Source organism: Chiloscyllium punctatum, chromosome 2 (genome assembly GCF_047496795.1).
Source record: "Chiloscyllium punctatum isolate Juve2018m chromosome 2, sChiPun1.3, whole genome shotgun sequence".
Classification (NCBI taxonomy): domain Eukaryota; kingdom Metazoa; phylum Chordata; class Chondrichthyes; order Orectolobiformes; family Hemiscylliidae; genus Chiloscyllium; species Chiloscyllium punctatum.
This window is the reverse complement of record NC_092740.1, coordinates 49,671,844-49,691,367: the sequence shown is the minus strand read 5'-3', so window position 1 is coordinate 49,691,367 and position 19,524 is coordinate 49,671,844. Positions and strand designations below refer to the sequence as shown.

General features: G+C 38.9%; 1 protein-coding gene across 6 annotated transcripts in view; it reads right to left on the bottom strand.

Annotated features, from left to right (window-relative positions):
• The window catches only part of ssbp2b (single stranded DNA binding protein 2b), a 384,828-nt gene that overhangs the window by 37,342 nt on the left and 327,962 nt on the right, over nt 1-19,524 (bottom strand). For all 6 annotated transcript variants that reach the window (XM_072582549.1, XM_072582579.1, XM_072582558.1 and 3 more), the window contains 4 exons: nt 15,230-15,284; nt 6,555-6,625; nt 5,148-5,226; nt 2,618-2,646 (listed from right to left, as the gene is read on the bottom strand). In XM_072582549.1, the coding sequence (XP_072438650.1) occupies nt 2,618-2,646; nt 5,148-5,226; nt 6,555-6,625; nt 15,230-15,284 (234 nt within the window). The remainder of the gene's footprint in view (nt 1-2,617; nt 2,647-5,147; nt 5,227-6,554; nt 6,626-15,229; nt 15,285-19,524) is intronic.

Below are 19,524 nucleotides of genomic sequence, written 5' to 3'. Positions count from 1 at the left end.
AATGGTGCTGCACTGAGTTCACACGACCCACAAACAGCCAATGGATCTCACAATTACATTCACAAATTTGAACAATTTTCAAACTGCACTGAAAGTTGTTTCCTTCAGGGTTTAAATCCAGCCCATAAAGAAATGATAAATATTTCCTCTTTATACCAACTGTTAAATGCCTCAAGTAAATTGGGCTTGGATAGTCTCAATCAATTTCTCAATGAAGAGGTGACAAGCATTTTTTTTGAGGACATGAAACTCTTAAGTTTTAATTCAATAATACTACACTACAAAACAAATCAAGGAAGTAAATCAAATCTATTCAGGTACTTAAAGAAAGTCTGCATCCCCTGAGGTTTTCCCACCTCATACCTAATATTCTTGGAATCTAAACTGAAACACTGGATATGCATAATTAATTATTCGCTGGATAAAGCTGATGTTGCTTGTTTCATATCTTCTCCTGTAATTTAATGCCATGACACCGTGACTTTGAGAAAGTATTGATGGGATTAGCAGCCTGCCTGTTAACTCACACCGTGAACATTCCTTCCATGGCCAACATATCGTGGAGTGGGACTGGTACCCAAAGCTTCCAACTCAGGAGTAGGAGCATGACTGAATAAGCCAAAAGACCTCTTGACAAACCTGATAAACAATCTGAGACCAATCAAATGGAGTTTAATGTGGAAAAGTGTGAGGTGATTGACCTTGGAAGAAGCAACAGGGAATAAAGAGTACTGGGCTAATGGTAAGATTCTTGGCAGTGTAGGTGTTCATGTACATACATCCCTGAAAGTTGCCACCCGGGTTGATAGGGTAGTTAGAAGGCATGTAGTGTGTTAGCTTTCATTGGTAGAGGATTGTGTTTCGGAGCCATGAAGTCATGTTGCAGCTGTACAAAACCCTGGTGCGGCCACATTTGGAGTGTTACGTACAGTTCTGGTCACCGCATTATAGGAAGGATGTGGAAGCTTTGGAAAGGGTTCAGAGCAGATTTACTAGGATGTTGCTGGTATGGATGGAAGGAAAGGCTAAGGGACTTGAGGCTGTTTTCATTAGAGAGACAAAAGTTGAGAGATAACAATTGAGACATGTAAAGATAATCAGAAGGTTAGGCAAGGTGGAAAGTGAGAACCTTTTTCCTCGGATGGTGATGGCCAGCATGAGGGGACATGGCTGTAAATTGAAGAGTGAGAGATATAGGACAGATGTCAGAGATAGTTTCTTTACTCAGAGAGTCGTAGGGGCATGGAACGCCATGCCTGCAACCGTAGTAGATCCACCAACTTTAAGGGCATTTAAATGGTCATTAGATAAATATATGGATGATAATGGAATAGTGAAGGATAGATAGACTTCAGACTGATTCCACAGGTTGGTGCAACATCGAGAGCCAAAGATCCTGTACTGAACTATAATATTCTATGTTCAAAAAAAGTATCTGCATACTTAACTACAATTCGGAAAGGAAATAAAATGATTTCTTCAACACAGAATTAACTAAAGTAAACTTATTTTTAGATATTTAATCCAATTTCCATCAAGCCTGTGCCAATTCTAATTCTAAACAATGTGTGGTTTCTTCCCTTCTGTTTGCCTCCTGGTCATGTACCTATCAAGATACACCTTAAACGTTGCTAACCTGCCTGTTTTTACCACCTCCATTAGCAATGCATTCCAGGCAACACCACTCTCTGGGTGAAACCTTTTCACCACACTTCTCTAAACCTTCCTCCTCTCACCTTGAATCTGTTACCTTTCGTAGTTGACCTTTCCACCCTGGGAAAAAGCCTCTGACTATCTAACCTATCTGTGCCTCTCACAATTTTGTCAACCCCTATCAGGTCACCTCCTCAGCTTCCAGCTTTTCAGTGAAAATAATCAGAGTATATCCAACCTCTCCTCTTAACTAAGAACTTCCAGACCAGGCAACATCTTGGTAAACCTTCTCTTCACCTTCTCAAAAGCATCCACATCCTTCTGGTAGTGTGTTGACCAGAACTGCATGCAATATTCCAAATGTGACCTAACTAAAGTTTTAGGGAAAGTGAAGACTGCAGATGCTGGAGATCAGAGTTGAAAAGTGTGGTGCTGGAAAAGCCGGTCAGAAAGCATCTGAGGAGCAGGAGAGTCGACTTTTTGGGTATAAGCCCTTCATTAGGAATGAGATTTGTGAACCAAGGGGGTTGAGAGATAAATGGGAGGGGGAGGGGAGGAAGGCTGCCACCCCCTCCCATTTATCTCTCAGCGCCCTTGACTCAACTCTCATTCCTGATACAGGGCTTATGTCTGAAATGTTGACTCTCCTGCTCCTTGGATGTGACCTAACTATATGTTTGTACAGCTGTAAAATAACTGAAGAGACACCATACTCAAAATGTTAATTCTGATTTCTTCCTACTGATGCTGCCAGACCTACTGAGTTCCATCAGAAGCTTCTATTTTTCTTTCAGATCTCCAACACCCACAGTTCTTTGTTTTATATTATGGTATTTGTAAGCATTGGATCTTAATACCTCATGCCCTGTAAGTTTACTACCATTGTAACAAAGGTTGGTCATGCGTACATTTAACTAATATGCGAAAAGCTAAAAATAGCATGCTTATTAAACTTGATGTTTACCTTGGAAATGCCATCCATGTCTCCAGAGCCTGAAATTAATAGACAAACATCCTAATTAGCTTTTGTTCCATCCATCTGAGCTCTATTACTTCCCTGCAGCACTTGCTGGATATCCTTCAGTCAGGTAAAATTATTGGCTGCACAGGAAGGGTTGAGGTAAATTAATCAGAGCACATCTTTGCACCATTATTCACAAATGAATGACAATGACACTGGATGGAAAAAAACAGCTGATTTAACTTTAGATTTCCTTACACCTTCAAAGTTACAACAATTTAATAAAAAAGGTAACAATTTACATGCAAAAGCTAACTTAAAGAGACAGGATTAACAACTCCAGCATGGCCTTCGATCTTTAACTTTATAATCATAGGCAAACTTCATGTTTTTCTACACTTCACAAGACTTATATAAACAGAAACTCATTCACTCAAAGGGTTCTGTAAATAATTTCTAGAGTCAAATTTCTATTGATATGCAGATTGATACCATACACCTGTCTTTGGTATGAATGGTCTGAATACCTGGCACTGAAATTCATATAGCACATTATTCATTTGTGTGAGAGGTATAAGGTGTTTTTGGTTTGATGGTAGAAACCTGTTAGTGGTGAAAACCCTTATTATTTTGGCTGTTCACAACCATACCAGCATAGTAGTCATCATGCCTAACTAGCCTGAACTTACGAAACTTGCAGTACAATGTGCAACATTAGATGTGATTCTGCAACTGGACAACATTTGCCGATAGTCCTAAGTGTGGGATGAATTATGCTGACAGCCAATTCAGTATCGTCAATCCGGCTTGGAGAGTGGTGCACTTGTCTATAGTGGAAGCGATATAGATTGATTCACATGGTCCTGTTCTTTGTAGACAGAAACAACATGTACATGCATTTCACTCGTTTCAATTCAAGAAAACAGGTGATTCACTAGCTAATTTCTTAGAGCAATGCCCAGACCAATCAGGGTCAACATGTCTGGCCTAAAATTTAAACAAATCATCTATCACAATCCTCTTGCCAACCAATCAGCATTTTCCTCTCATGCAATATAAATATTAGTTTTGCCCTTTAACTGACTTCTTGCAAATTGTCCTGATGAGAGGAAGACAGAAAATTTCAATCATATGTCTTTTGTTGGGAATACTCATTAGGGTAATTACAGCAATATTATGGATTTTGCACTGATTTGTGCTTTTGTCACATAAGCCTCAAGCCTGTTAAGTGGAACTGAGATACATTAGTGCTAATGTAGAATCCTTGATAGAAATTTCTAGATTTTCATAATGCAATACAGTTCAGTGTAAATGTAGTCCAATTTTTTTCTGAATGTTTGTCCTCATCTCCCAGCATGCCATCTCCACTAGCTCTGCATGTAGACCTTAAAGTAATACAACTGGAATTACAGCCTCAAACATCAGTAAAACAGAAAGCTAAATCCAAGAAATCCATATCATTCTGTTCTTATTCTCCTCCATTTCCCACATGAACTGTCTCACTTTCAATTGTCCGGTTGATAAAATATAAACTTTATCCAATGGAGGCAATGAGTCAGGGCAAAGGGTCAGATTTGAACTTCCAACATTCTATTTGGCATCCAACATCTGTACTGGGCTATACTTATCCCTTAATGATAAATCAGGAAAATTAAAGATCAAAATAGAATGAGAATTTAAATTATTTAGTAGTTGAGAATAAAGGAAGGGATATGGGAAGAAGAAAAAAGGTTATGCAGCATAGGATAGCACTGTTAATTTAGTTTTTGATTGAAGAAACTGCTATTCCATGAAGGATTTTGCATTATGATTAAATCTCTTAGTATTTTTGTGCAGTTTCAAAAATACATTTGAAGATATATTGATAATCAAGGTACATTGTTTTGGAGGTTTCTTAATATCTATGATGAAAAATCATTTTCTTGTGGTTGAAATTAAATTAAAAATGAATAACAATGTCATCACAAGTGAAACAGGAGAAAGGTAGTAGAAGGCAGAGAAAGTAATCAATTATTTGCTTATTGATAGTTGTATGTGACTGAGTCCAAGAGCTTACAATGATCCATTCCTTTACCCTGACTAAATGTTTCCCTACCATAAACAAATCAGGACTAAATATAGGATCAACCAATGTAAAATAAATTTGCTGAAGTGCCAGGAGAGAACATGTAACACTTTTAAAAGGACATGTTCTCTTATACTGAGCCAAAGTAAACGAAATCCACCAAAGGGTAAAATCATATTAGGAAATGTTACTCACCAGAGGGTTGATTATAATCAGTGTGCAGCTGTCTTACATTGGTGTACCACATTAATATTGAACGAGATATGCCAACTTAAGGTTGTTTGTATGGATTTGGAAATAAGCCCCTCTGGTACTGCTGTATACACATCAGGTTGTTTCTAAAGTGCATCCATAGTTATTAGGAGGTTCATAAGACGTAAGGAACCATCAATTTGGAGAAATACAGCAGAATAACTAATATGGCAAAGTGAGTAAAAAGTCATCACACTTTCTTCATTTTCTCCTTACCTAATGATCCGTTCATGTGATGCGGTTCCATTCCACCCATTGCCCCTATTGGACCATCTGAGCCAGGACCCATTGGAAACTACAAATAGGAAGCACAAACGAAATAACTTTTGTCAATGGACCCTTCCACATATACAAGAGTACATTTACATTTTGATCAATTGCTTCACATTCTAATTTAGATGGATTAAAGAACTTATTTCACAATTCATTTGGTACATTGAACAGGAGTAGTCAATGACTGAAGCACTCACGTGGAAATCTTCCAGTCACTTCTATTGTTTTGTCTTTTTTGAAATAAGCAATGCATTTAAAGCGTGGCTATGGTAGTCAGCAAAACTTCAGGTTTACAGACCTTATTGGAGAGAGCTTAGCTTCTCTATAATAGTTGCATCATGGTGGCACCACAATGAGATACAAATTCATGCCCAGTCATTATAATGGAATGTTCTTCTGAAGTAATACAAGACCAGCATTTTTACATGCTATAGATACCACCACCTATTTCAGGGGTCCCCACAACTAAACATGGGAATGCCTGTTGCAGCAAATCACTTTCAGTCTTTTGACAACAAGAGGAAAAGCTGCTAAGGTTTGCTTGGTTCTATAAGTATGCTGGTTACCATGCTTAGCTATGGAGCTTGCATATGTAAAAGAACAGTAATGGCCTGCAGTAGCCTGGAACTTAGCTGCACCTTTTTGCAGGTGTGCTGCAGTGTTAACTTTAGGGTGTCTGATGTAATATTACCTCAACTTCACCCATTGTCAAAGAGGATGCTGAATACCAGGTAGCAACAATTTTTGCTCATTGTTGTGCCTATGAATCTTTCTTAACGCTTGCCATTTCTTCATTCTATGCCCATTCAGACTTGATAAAAGTGTTGATGTCTTTTAAATACTTACAGATGTCTTCAAAATTGTTGTTATTCCTTTTGTGAAATATCCATTCAATTGTTCTCATCCTAAAATGTATAGTGTTTTTATTGTGTACTGGGCATGTCTACTCCAAAATTATTAGAGTTTGCACTTAGAGTGGTAAATCATTAAGGTTAATTATGGGCTTTGTTTTTATTCATTCATGGAACTGGGTGTCGCTGGCGTGGCCAACATGTATTGCCCATCTCTAGTTTCCGTTGAGAATGTGGTGGTGAGCTACCATCTTGAATCACTGTAGTTCATTTGGTGTAAGTATACTCACAATATTGTTAGGGAAGGAATTCCTTAGTTAATGGGATGCTGGCTGATCTAAAGACACTGTAAACCAGAATAAAATCGTTATAGATAAAAATTGCCACTCATATACTGTGGGGATCTTGGGTACAAGTTCACATTTCCTATCTTGGTGATCTAATGAATTGGAAAATTTGTATTAAAGTTGGAATTAAATTAAAAGCTTGTTTCACTTACATTAGACCTGCTGGCCCCAGGAGGTACAGCATTCATCATTGTGTACATATTCTCACTGGAGTTTGTTGAATCTGAAATAATCAGCAATACAACATATTAAAAATGCTTATGATCTTTCAAAGATTATCACAGGACGTTTATGGTGCAGGTTTACAAATTTATTGTTTTTATCCATCTCACAGGATGAATGATAGTAGTACATGCTGCTGAAACTCTTATGTCATACCCTGATTAATTCCATACTTCACTATTCCAATGCACTCCTCATAGTTTTCCACATTCTATCTGCATGGCCTCTACCTTCCCCACCTATAACCTCTTCCAACCTGACAATTCTCCGAGAAAACTATACTTACCTAGTTCTGGTCTCTTTTACAACATATACTTTAACTGGACAATCAATGCTGCTCAGCCTCCAGCTGCAAAGGCAAGCTCTGAAATTCCCAGATTTCTACTTTTTTTGATAAGGTTCTACCTCAAATCTACCTTTCTGACCAAGCTTTTGGCTGTTGCCCTAACATCGCCTTATGTTACTGGCTGTCAAATGTCATTCCATAATGCTTCTGTAGTATAAACTGTATGCCTCATATATCCAAATTAACAATGAATTCCACTTTCGGTACTACCTTCAGCCTTTGCTTGGTTACCAAGTATAGAGAAGTCATTTCATGAAGAGGAATTTGTATATGATCTCCAAATTAGTGGTAGAGGATGAAGAACAGTGAAAACAGATCCAAAACATTTTGAATATTTTATGAAAGGGGCAGTGGGTGGTAAAGGAACTGATACAGATACTAAAGGAAGGAACCAATCTAGAAAATACTTGCTGTACAGAGCACAGAAGGAAAAAAACCTAGAAAGCAAAGATATAAACACTGCTTAAACAAGCAGCCCATTGTTAAAACAAAATGCTAAGGGAATATAGACTGCAGTTCGAAAGCCATGCAGTGATCGCACACTGTTAGAACATGCCAGGAACAGAGTAAATAACTGACAGTGTGCTTCAACATGGACACAACCTTTTCCAAACCTTTTTAAAGCTTCACGTAGAAAGCAGAGAAAAACAATAGACCACTATTGTGTGTGTGGGGGCGCAGTAGGGAACTCAGGTTGGATTTCTGTTTACAGACACAGGCAGACAGGGATGAGCTTCCTGATACTCTGGCCTGCTCCCAGGTACATGCCACCAGGCAGTTAAATTATTCCCAGCTTTTTGGAACACTTGAGTGAATCAAAGTGGGTTTCCTTTAAGATCTTAACAAGGTTCTTACAACTGGCTATCACCTTGTGGGGACAAGTAGCATTGCTGGTTCAGAATCTGCTTCAGCAAAAAAGGAAGGAGCAAGGAATGGGACAGCAAACCAATATTTTCAGGCTCCATTAACCCTGTTCCCCACTCAGTAGCACCCAAAGACTTAAGTAAGTCTTCTCTTTTTCAAGTGCTACAACATTTGTATCATTGATAGTCACAGGTGAGGTGCATAGACCAGTGAGACTGACCTCAGTGGTGGGCAAGGTGTTGGAGGGAATCCTGAGGGACAGGATGTACATGTATTTGGAAAGGCAAGGACTTATTAGGGATAGTCAACATGGCTTTGTGCAAGGGAAATCATGTCTCACAAACTTGATTGAGTTTTTTGAGGAAGTAACAAAGAGGATTGATGAGGGCAGAGTAGTAGATGTGATCTATATGGACTTCAGTAAGGCATTTGACAAGGTTCCCCACAGGAGACTGATTAGCAAGGTTAGACCTCATGGAATACAGGGAGAACTAGCCATTTGAATACAGAACTGGCTCAAAGGTAGAAGACAGAGGGTGGTGGTGGAGGGTTGTTTTTCAGACTGGAGGCCTGTGACCAGTGGAGTGCCACAAGGATCAGTGCTGGGTCCTCTATTTTTTGTCATTTACATAAATGATTTGGATGCAAGCATAAGAGGTACAGTTAGTAAGTTTGCAGATGACACCAAAATTGGTGGTGTAGAGGACAGCGAAGAGGGTTACCTCAGATTACAACAGATTGGACCAGATGGGCCAATGGGCTGAGAAGTGGCAGATGGAGTTTAATTCAGATAAATGAGAGGTGCTGCATTTTGGGAAAGCAAATCTTAGCAGGACATATACACTTAATGGTAAGGTCCGAGGGAGTGTTGCTGAACAAAGAGACCTTGGAGTGCAGGTACAATGCTCTTTGATGGCTTGGACAGGTTGGACCAAAGGGTCTGTTTCCATGCTGTACAGCTCTGTGACTCTATTTACAATGATTTGCTAGTTTTTACAATAAAATCATGGTTTTCCAATGTTCATGGTCCCTGATTACAGCCAACATCATGGTGTTGTACTTGAAACATTATCTGTTCTGTCTCTTTAGCCGTCAGTCTATTTCCTCATTTGTCTCAATCTGCTCGGCTGCTCTCAATTTTATCAATGTCAATCAGATAAAATAGTTCCTTTCTCCCAAGTATGTGCCTAAATCATTGTGGATGTTTCTTGGTGACCAACTGCAACAGCTTTTCTTGTGTATCTGTTTTCATAAAAACTACCTCAACTAATCCTCACCATTTGTCTCAGAAACCACATCTCCGATGCCATTAATTTATCTTCCATTATCTGGCTTATATTCCAACTTTTTCACGAACATAGCAATGTTGACTCGTGGTAGCGTTGTGGATGTAAATTTTAGTAATCTGCCTTCCACAGAACTATTCTTAGTTTTAAAGATGTCTGATATTTTTTGTAAAGATTTATTTGTAAAGATTTACTTTGTAAGTATTATAAGCTTCCTGATGTTTTGGTTAGATTTCCCAGATATTTTTATTTGGCTGTACAGATAATTCTACTGTTAGTTTGCATCCATTATGTCTAAATTCCCTTTTTACTATATTCTCCTCTCAAGTCTTAGATGCAGTGCCTTTTTAATGGATATAGACTAAAATTAATGGCAGTGATAAAGTGAAAGCACTCAACATAAATTAGTGTACTTCTTGAAATATATTACGCCCTACTTCACACCTTGTCAAATTATTATGACATAATCAAAGTATGTTTTTAAATGTGTTATACAGTTCTGGTCGGGCACCTTTCGGTTTGATTTTGAGTTAATGTAAATACCAAAAAGTCTATATTTACAGGGTCTATTTATTATTATTTATGGTCATTATGTTGAAATTCATAACTCAAATTTTCTGAACATTTAATCCTTATTGACCAAGTTAAGGCTCAGCAGCTGACACAGAAATACTTAGCATGTGGAGAAGGATGAAGCCTGATAATGAGACAAGAGGCTGGGTACTTCCGTGCATTAAGAAAAGGGAAGGAGAACTCCCATAAAAATAGAGGAGAATGACATCAGTGCAAAATATGGAAAGCAGGGGGTGGATAAAACACAACAGAAACCATGATTCACTGAGGATTAGAAAATATGTTTGACCAGATTAAGCAGAGGTGTTCCCACTCACAGTTTACAAATTTGGTTCAAGTCCAGGCCTCATTAAAGGGATTTAGAAAAACTTGTATTACTTGCCAAGCTTCATCGGTAGCAGATGGACTTTCATCGAATCTCTTCCAAGTGTAGACAATGTACTCTACAGGGATGCACTCCATATCGATTAGTATTTCATTAACACTGGACCTCCTGGCTGGAGCCATTAGACAGTGTGAAACAGCAGAGTCTTTCAATCAAGGATCATGAACATTGGCTTTAATTTTAACTGAGTGAAGGGGCATCAAGACAAATGTTAGACCAATTAACACACCTGAAGAATCTGGTGATGTGGAGACTTGACCAATCTTATAAAGATAAAATTGAAATTAAGTAAACATAATATGTATGGTAAACCTGGTAGGTTTAGTTGAGGTTGCTCCTGTGTGCACAGAGTCAATGCTTTGAGAAGCAGTACCACAAACATAACACAAACAGCAATATAAGAGAAGCTTATAAATTTCCAGAAATCTTCATAATTACTATCACAAAAAAAGCTGCTAAGTGACTAATAAAGCAATAATTGCTTCTCTTAGTTCTTGGAGTATATTTGATTTTTGCTGTTAACTAATTGTGCCCTTTCCCTTTCAAACATACAACCAAGGAGCAGGAGTAGACCATTTGATCCTCAAGCCTATTCAATTATTCAATAAGATCATGGCTGATCTGATTGTAACTTCAATTCCACAGTCTCACCAATCCAATAACTGTTTCACCCCTTTTCTTATTAAGGATCTTTCCACCGCTGCCTTGAAAATATTCAAAGACTCTGCTTCCACTGCCTTTTCAGAAAGCAGCTTCCGTATTCTAATGATTCCATGAAAAAGATTTTGCCTGATCTTTGTTCTAAATAGGTGACCCATTATTTTATAACAACATCGTTGTGGTTCTGTTCGCTGAGCTGGGAATTTGTGTTGCAGATGTTTCGTCCCCTGTCTAGGTGACATCCTCAGTGCTTGGGAGCCTCCTGTGAAGCGCTTCTGTGATCTTTCCTCCGGCATTTGTAGTGGTTTGAATCTGCCACTTCCGGTCGTCAGTTCCAGCTGTCCGCTGCAGTGGCCGGTATATTGGGTCCAGGTCGATGTACTTATTGATTGAATTTGTGGATGAGTGCCATGCCTCTAGGAATTCCCTGGCTGTTCTCAGTTTGGCTTGTCCTATAATAGTATTGTTGTCCCAGTCGAATTCATGTTGCTTGTCATCTGAGTGTGTGGCTACTAAGGATAGCCACACACTAATGTCGTTTCGTGGCTAGCTGGTGTTCACGGATGTGGATCGTTAGCTGTCTTCCTGTTTGTCCTATGTAGTGTTTTGTGCAGTCCTTGCATGGGATTTTGTACACTACATTGGTTTTGCTCATGCTGGATATCGGGTCCTTCGTCCTGGTGAGTTGTTGTCTGACTGTGGCTGTTGGTTTGTGTGCTGTTACGTGTGCTCATAACAGCACACAAACCAACAGCCACTCTCAGACAACAACTCACCAGGATGAAGGACCCGATACCCAGCATGAGCAAAACCAATGTAGTGTACAAAATCCCATGCAAGGACTGCACAAAACACTACATAGGACAAACAGGAAGACAGCTAATGGTCCGCATCCATGAACACCAGCTAGCCACGAAACGAAATGACCAGCTATCCTTAGTAGCCACACACTCAGATGACAAGCAACATGGGTTCGACTGGGATAACACTACTATTATAGGACAAGCCAAACAAAGAACAGCCAGGGAATTCCTAGAGGCATGGCACTCATCCACAGATTCGATCAACAAACACATCGACCTGGACCCAATATACCGGCCACTGCAGCGGACAGCTCGAACTGACAACCGGAAGTGGCAGGTACAAATCACTATAAATGCCGGAGGAAAGATCACAGAAGCGCTTCACAGGAGGCTCCCAAGCACTGAGGATGTCACCTAGACAGGGGGCGAAACGTCTGCAATACAAATTCCCAGCTCGGTGAACAGAACCACAACAACGAGCACCCGAGCTACAAATCTTCTCCCAAACTTTGAACAACATTTGCACAGCATCCTGTTGAGACCTCTCAGTATATAATATTGCAGCGGTTCAAGCAAGTAGCTAACTACCACACTCTCAAGGACAAGTGGGGTCAGGCAATAAATGTTGGCCAGCCAGCAACACCCACATTCTACAAGTGAATAAAAAAAATTAAAATCAACTCACCTCTTACTCTTCAAAGCTCTAGTAGATGCTAGCCTATCCTCTTCAACCTTCCCTCATAAGACAACAACCAGATGTTATTCTAAACTGCTTCTAACTCTTTTACATTCTCCTTCAAATAAGGTGATCACTAATGAACTCAATACTCCAGATGTAGCCTTACCAGCGTCCTGTATAAGTGAAATTTGACCTGTCTAGTTTTGAATTCAATTCTTTTCAGAATAAATGATAATATTCTATGAGCTTTTCTAATTACTTGCTAAACATGCATACTATGTGGTAGGACACCCAGATCCCTCTGTATTTCAGAGCTGTACAGTACTTTAGCCTTTGAATGATATGATTTTTATGCTTCTTGCCAAAATAGACAATTTCATGTTTTTTCACATTATATTCCACATGCTAGATTCTCATCCACTTAGTTAATTCCATTTCTTTAAAAAATTGTAACCTATTTATGATCTCTTCACAACCATAGACTCATGGATGTTTACAGCATAGAAGGAAATCATGTGGCCCCATCACGTGTGAAAAATTCATTAAAACAGGTGTGAAAACCATGCCTTCTGTTCCTTTATCCAAATCATTGATACAAACCATATTTAGTTGGGGTCTCAAAAGCATACCGCACATTACTTGCATCTTTTATAGTGAAGGTCAATAGAAAAAAAACATTCAATTCATCTGCCATCTCCTTCTTTTCCAATATCAATTCACACAGACTCACTTTCTACTGGACCAACTTTCACTTTGTTAATGATTTTGTTTTTAAATATATTTCTAGAAACTCTTACCATTTTAATATTTTGACTCACTTTCTCTCACACTAAGGTTTACTTCCTTTTTAAATTTTTAGTCAATACTCCCTACTTTGTTTGTTCTGGGTGATCTTCTAATCTGTCACCTATCCTGCACAACTATAGGCTTTTTTTTAAAAAGATAAATATTACCTTTAACTTTTCTAATTAACTATGGATAGTCTGTCCATCACTTGGAATTTGTCTTACTTTTTAGAATGTATTCATTGTGTATTCCGAAGTAGCCCTTTGAGTGTTTGCCACATCATTTCTATTCACTTATCCCTTACTCTAATTTGCCAATTTACTCTGATTTCATAAATTGTCCTCATTAAAATTTTAAAAATACATTTCAGACCACATCCTCTGTCCCTCAAACTGATAATTCTTTAGCAGTGTCCATGCCAGTTCTTCTGAAACATTGACCAAGGTCATCTAATAGAAAGAAGTTATCAATGAAGTGCAGACTGGAGTTACATTTGAAATTCTTAAAAGTAGCTGACTCTGGAAATTTCCCTAGAAACTGAAACTTTCTGAAAATAAGTGGGCAATTACTGGTAACTGGAGCCCTTCGAAAAAGCTTAGCTGGAATCAGACCACAATGAGTCTGACTCACTTACCTGAATATTTAGCCAGTGAATTTAAGCGAGAATAGAATTGGTTCTAATTCCTGGATAACTAATTGAACTGACCCCCAAAAGTAACTGGGTATTTCTAGTGAAGGGCTTTTGCCTGAAACGTCGATTTTCCTGCTCCTCGGATGCTGTCTGAACTGCTGTGCTTTTCCAGCACCACTCTACACCAAAATCTGGTTTCCAGCATCTGCAGTCATTGTTTTTACCCCAAAAGTAACTACTGACTTCATTCCCTGGCTTCATACCCGAATGTCAGGGGTACCCTATCCCTGTCCCTGTATCTAAAGTCCATTCTCTTCTCTGAATGTACACACATTCCCCCAACACCCTGTCCCCACGCCACCTACCATGGCAATGGCTTCTCACCCTGGCCCAAAGATTCTCTGGCTCTCATTCCCCTCTACCCAATTCCCATACTATCAGCCTAACCCTCAACTCTCCTGGGCTCAACAGTATCACCACCACCCTCTGCATCCCTCTAATCCCCAACCCTGACCTCCCCTGACTCCCAATGACCAAACACATTTGTCCAAGCCCATGAGAGGGGGGAGGCTCAGAGGTATGGAGAAACTTATCTTGTGAATGGTTGCTTGTCGTGAAAAGGAGGTCATTAATTGGAAGCAGCCTCCATACCCAGCTCCATTTCTTTCCTCCCTAAGGTCCAAACAGGATGGAAGCCTGGCATGTCCACACCTTCCCTTCAGCATCACCATTGAAGCTGGGTTAATTAATAATTCAAGGGCCTTCATTAAGGCATGGGTGGCTGAGTAGTCTCAGCTCTCACCTGCTCCCTGTAAAACTGCAGGCATGCTGTCTGAAATGAGTTTCCAACAGTGGCTACATCGTCACTATTAGACTAGCTTTTTACTAGTTCTAAGAATTTAAGAATCCCAGTTTGCGAAAAAGTAAGATCAGTTGTAAAATCTAAGTAAAATCTTTGATAGTGCAGCTCTTTTGGAGTGCATATGTCCCCCATTGATGACTCCATTCTCAAATTCTGTTATATAACACCCTCATGATTTTAACAACTGACCCTTTTGACCAAAACTTCTTGTGAAATAACAATTGATTGGTCTGTACAAGGTGAACTCTGGCACTACAGAACAGTTGCCAGGAATGTTATACTTAATGGTAAGAGAGCTTGGTAAAGTCCACAAGAGGGAATGCCGGGAGTCAATAACAAGTATTTCTCAGATGTGAGGGCTATAACAAAAGTGCCCTTGCTCTCCAACCAGTGGTTGCTGTGGGTTTGTGATCACAAAATGAAGCCTAATACTTCAAACAAAATGACAATTTACCTCTTACTGCCACTTGTTCAAGTCAAAAATAAAATAGTTTTTATTCAAAATGTTCACAAAACGCTATGTTCTTGCAGCACTAAATCTTTGAAAATTAAGACAAATGGCATTTATTTAATTCCCATCGAGTCCTTGTAGTCAGGTAATCTGACTATTTATGTATAAAATGTTTCAGTCAATATTTGCTATTGAAGTATTAAGGCTGTACAGAATGCATTCATTACTCATCAAATGTGGCAAAACCAAACAGAATCATGCAAGGTAACTTATGTTTACCTCCTGGGCTAGGCATGATCGGAGTTCCTGGAGGCCCTCCACCACCAGGGGGTCCCTGTAAAACAATAGTCATCAGGAATTTAGTCTGAAACATTCATCTGAAATGTGGTTGATATGATCTGCTAATTAAGTAGAACCATGAATTTCATATCTGAAATAAAATCAGTTAATCTGTGCGACACAGCACGAGCTGCTTTTTACAAACGTAGAAAAGACTGGCGCCATACATAATAAACCCACACAGTCAGATGTTACTACTGGTCTCAATGTGTCCATACTGGGCAAGAGGGAGAAATTAGCAACGGTTCTTCGCCTGATTATTATCCTTCACCTCTGCAGGAAAATATGCCCATGTGAATGTCAGGACCAAGCAGATTTATGAATACCAGTTCAATTCAATAGTCTCGCAACACTTACTGTCTAGACATGTGGAAGATAGATAGTCGCTTGGGCATGGACCAGAAACCATCTGTGAAATGACTATGAATGAATGGCATCAAGAGAGGACAAAAAAAGTTAGAAGAAGATTGCTGAAAAGTAAAGACCTTTTAAACCAATTTAAATGACTAATTGTATTAAAATGCCAAATACCTATATCAGAGTAATACGTATTTAAAATAGAAAGAACTTGATTTATATAGCACCATCAATAGCCTCAAGGCACTCCAAAGTGTTTCACAGCAAATGTGGTATGTAAGAGTAGTCAACATTTTAATTTACGAAACATAACAACTAATTTGTGCACAGCCAGGTTCCACAAACAGCGAATGGGAGATGACTAGATAATCTGCTTTAATGGTGTTGGTTCAGGAATAAATGTTGTTGGAATAATCCTTCTACTCTTCTTTGACCAGTCCCATGGGATCCATTCATTTCAGCAAGTAGATGGAATATCTCTGAAGGATGCCACAGTGCAGTGTTCTCTCAATGTTCCTCAAAAGCAACTGCCATGAATTATTGACTCAAATCTCTAATTTTGAAGTTTGTAACACTGGAAACCTACTTGAAATATGTGGTATTGTGGAAAAGCTATACTAAAGTGGAGACAAGATATGGGTGCACTCAAGTTCAGTATCATAAGAGATGCAGTCCTTGGTCAAGAGAGTTGCTCATTAGGGCGGCATGGTGGTTAGCACCGCTGCCTCACAGCGCCAGAGACCTGGGTTCAATTCCCGCCTCAGGTGACTGTGTGGAGTTTGCACATTCTCTCCGTGTATGTGTGGGTTTCCTCCAGTTGCACCGGTTTCCTCCCACAGTCCAAAGATGTGCAGGTTAGGTGAAGTAGCCATGCTAAGCTGCCTATAGTATCGGGTGTAGGGGAATGGGTCTGAGTGGATTGGTCTTCGGAGAGTCGGTGTGGACTTGTTGGGCCGAAGGGCCTGTTTCCATATTGTAGGTAATCTAAACTCACTTTTAAGTTTACATAAAAACTTAATAAATAAAGAAAACTATGTAAATATCTTTAATATACATAGCGTGCCAACAACCTAAAACAACACTTCCTGACAGCACTGTAGATACACTGAAACTGCATCAGCTGCAGGCTTTCAAGGAAGCAGCTCACCACTATCTTCCTAAGATTACAGACTGGCAACAAATGTTGACCTAGCTAATGACACCCATATCCAGTGAATAAAGCAAGTATACACCAGGGAACATCAAGGCCAATTCAATCTTGAAATTCTAACATCTGTTAGGTTAGGTTCAATCATATAAACCTTTTGAGGATGGAGACATTCGTAAAATTTCTTGGTTATGCAATTTTTTTTAAACATGGAATAGAAAAACTACAATCACTGTAGTTTGAATCACATCATTCACACATAAAATGCCAATACCTATATGAGATATTTCTGTTTGGTCATGCTGCAAATATAGAGAGCATGCTTCCCATACACATGGTTGCAGTGCTTTTGTGACATTGCGTTCAACAACACACCAAGTAGCTGCCTGTATCAATGAGGGTGCAGATTAAATCTCGCAGAAAATAACTCTGTCCACATAAACACTCCATCTGCCTGATAGTGATGGACATAGTGTTTGCACAATACATTCACTCACGTCCTGTCCTTCACTCACTTAAAATAGTAACAGATCCAAAAATCAAGTGAAAATGTAGTATTAAACTCCAAATCAGCAGTCCATCTCATTCGCTCAGAGAACTTTCATGTGTTGTCTTACAGCATTCCTTGCTTCAGAACATGAATGGAACAGAAAGTGCTGGAATTACTCAGCAAGTCATACAACAGCTGTAAGAGAAATAGATGTAGCCTACCAGTTCTGAAATGTTTATTTTATTTTTCTTCACAAGTGCTGCATTATAAGGTCAGTATCCAGCATTCTCTGTTTTAATTTGGATTTGAAGCACTTACATCAGAGGGACCTGTCAGTCTGAGTGCATGAGTTACTTAAGATGACAAAACACTTGACAGTGATTAGTAAGGTAAGCAACATCTACATTTCAATAGGGTTACAGAATACAAAAGCATGAAGACTTTACAAATTTGTATTAACCACTGATTTGGTCTCAAGTGGAATACTGATTCCAGTTCTGGGTACTGCATTTCAGAAAAGAAGAGCAAGTGCAGGTAAAATTCATGAAAATGGCTAAAGAGATAAGGAATTTCTATTATGATAAGGCATGCTGGAGTTAGGGACTCTTTTTCTTTGAAAAAAGTTATGGGGAAATTGAATAGAAGTATTCAAAATCACAAGGACAGAATACTAAAAAAATACTGCTCCCACTGATGGAAGGATCAATAACAAGGTGGCACAGATTTAAGATAACTTAGAAGCAACAGAGGCATAAGGAAAAACCTTTTCATACTGCGAGTAGTTGGGATTTCTAATGGACAGTGTGTGTGGTGGAAGCAGTTTCAACTGAGACATTTATAACTTCAAAAGTAGATCATTGGTTGTAAAGTACTTTGGAACATCATGTGGTCATAAAAATTTCCACATATATGCAAGTTTTTCTTTGTCTAGTTTTACTTTGTCCATCATAGGCGATGCATCACACTTCAGATGTGATATGTGCACATTTGCAAATTTTTGTCACCCGTGCAGTTGTTTTCCTGAGGTTTCTAACCATGGAATATGACATTAAGAACTGAACAAATCCACAACATATCAATCAATAGTTAAAAATGACACAACTCCAGGTTATAGCCCAACAGGTTTAATTGGAAGCACACTAGCTTTCGGAGCGACGCTCCTTCATCAGGTGATTAGTGTGCTTCCAATTAAACCTGTTGGACTATAACCTGGTGTTGTGTCATTTTTAACTTTGTACACCCCAGTCCAACACCGGCATCTCCAAATCATGTCAATCAATGGATAGCCAACAGAAATATTACCAGAAAATAATTCTAAAATCATTTTTTATCCTTAAACTGTATCATTAAGTTTTACATTACAATACTTCAAAGTGATTTTTATGGCTGCAAAGTGTTTGGAAAGACAGAGTTATGCCTTCTGACATTCCCCATACACCAGAATCTCAGTTTCATGATATACAAGCTCGTGAAGTTTGAAACAAATTAGTGCCTGAAGCTGATTAAGAGATAAGTTTGTGATTTTGATGACCATTTTCTTTCAACAAAATATTTTTGTTATCAACTTTGATATTAATGATTTTTTTAACAGTCTACTTGGGACACATTACATTTGGCCACAGTAGACAAAATCTACAGTGAACAGCTATACAGCCAGCATTAAGGTTTCACCTGAGGAAATCACAGGAAAGGGAAATCATGTCCCTCAAACCTTTAGCTTTGAGGATGTTTATTGTATCATCGGTAAGGGAAAGCCATGAATGTGGTGTATTTAGATTTTCAGAGGCTTTTGAAAGGGTCCCATACAGGAAAATTACAGCACATAGAAATGTGGATAATATAGTAACATGGATTGAAAACTGGTTAATAGGCAGAAATCAGACAGTAGGAATAAATGGATCATTCACAGGATGAGCTGAAAATGTGTTGCTGGAAAAGCGCAGCAGGTCAGGCAGCATCCAAGGAACAGGAGAATCGACATTTCGGGCATGAATGGCACGCTGTTACTACTGGAGTACTGCAAAGGATTGGTGTCGAGGCTACAACCTATTTTAGTGATTTGGATGTGAGAACCAATTACGAATTTGTAATGTTTCCAAGTTTTCTGATGATACCAAACTGATGGAAATATAAATTGTGAGGAATATATATATAAATACATATATAAAATGCTCAAAAGCATTGGGGCAGGCTAAGTTAATGATCTGGTTCATGGCAGATTGAATCTAACATGAATAAGCT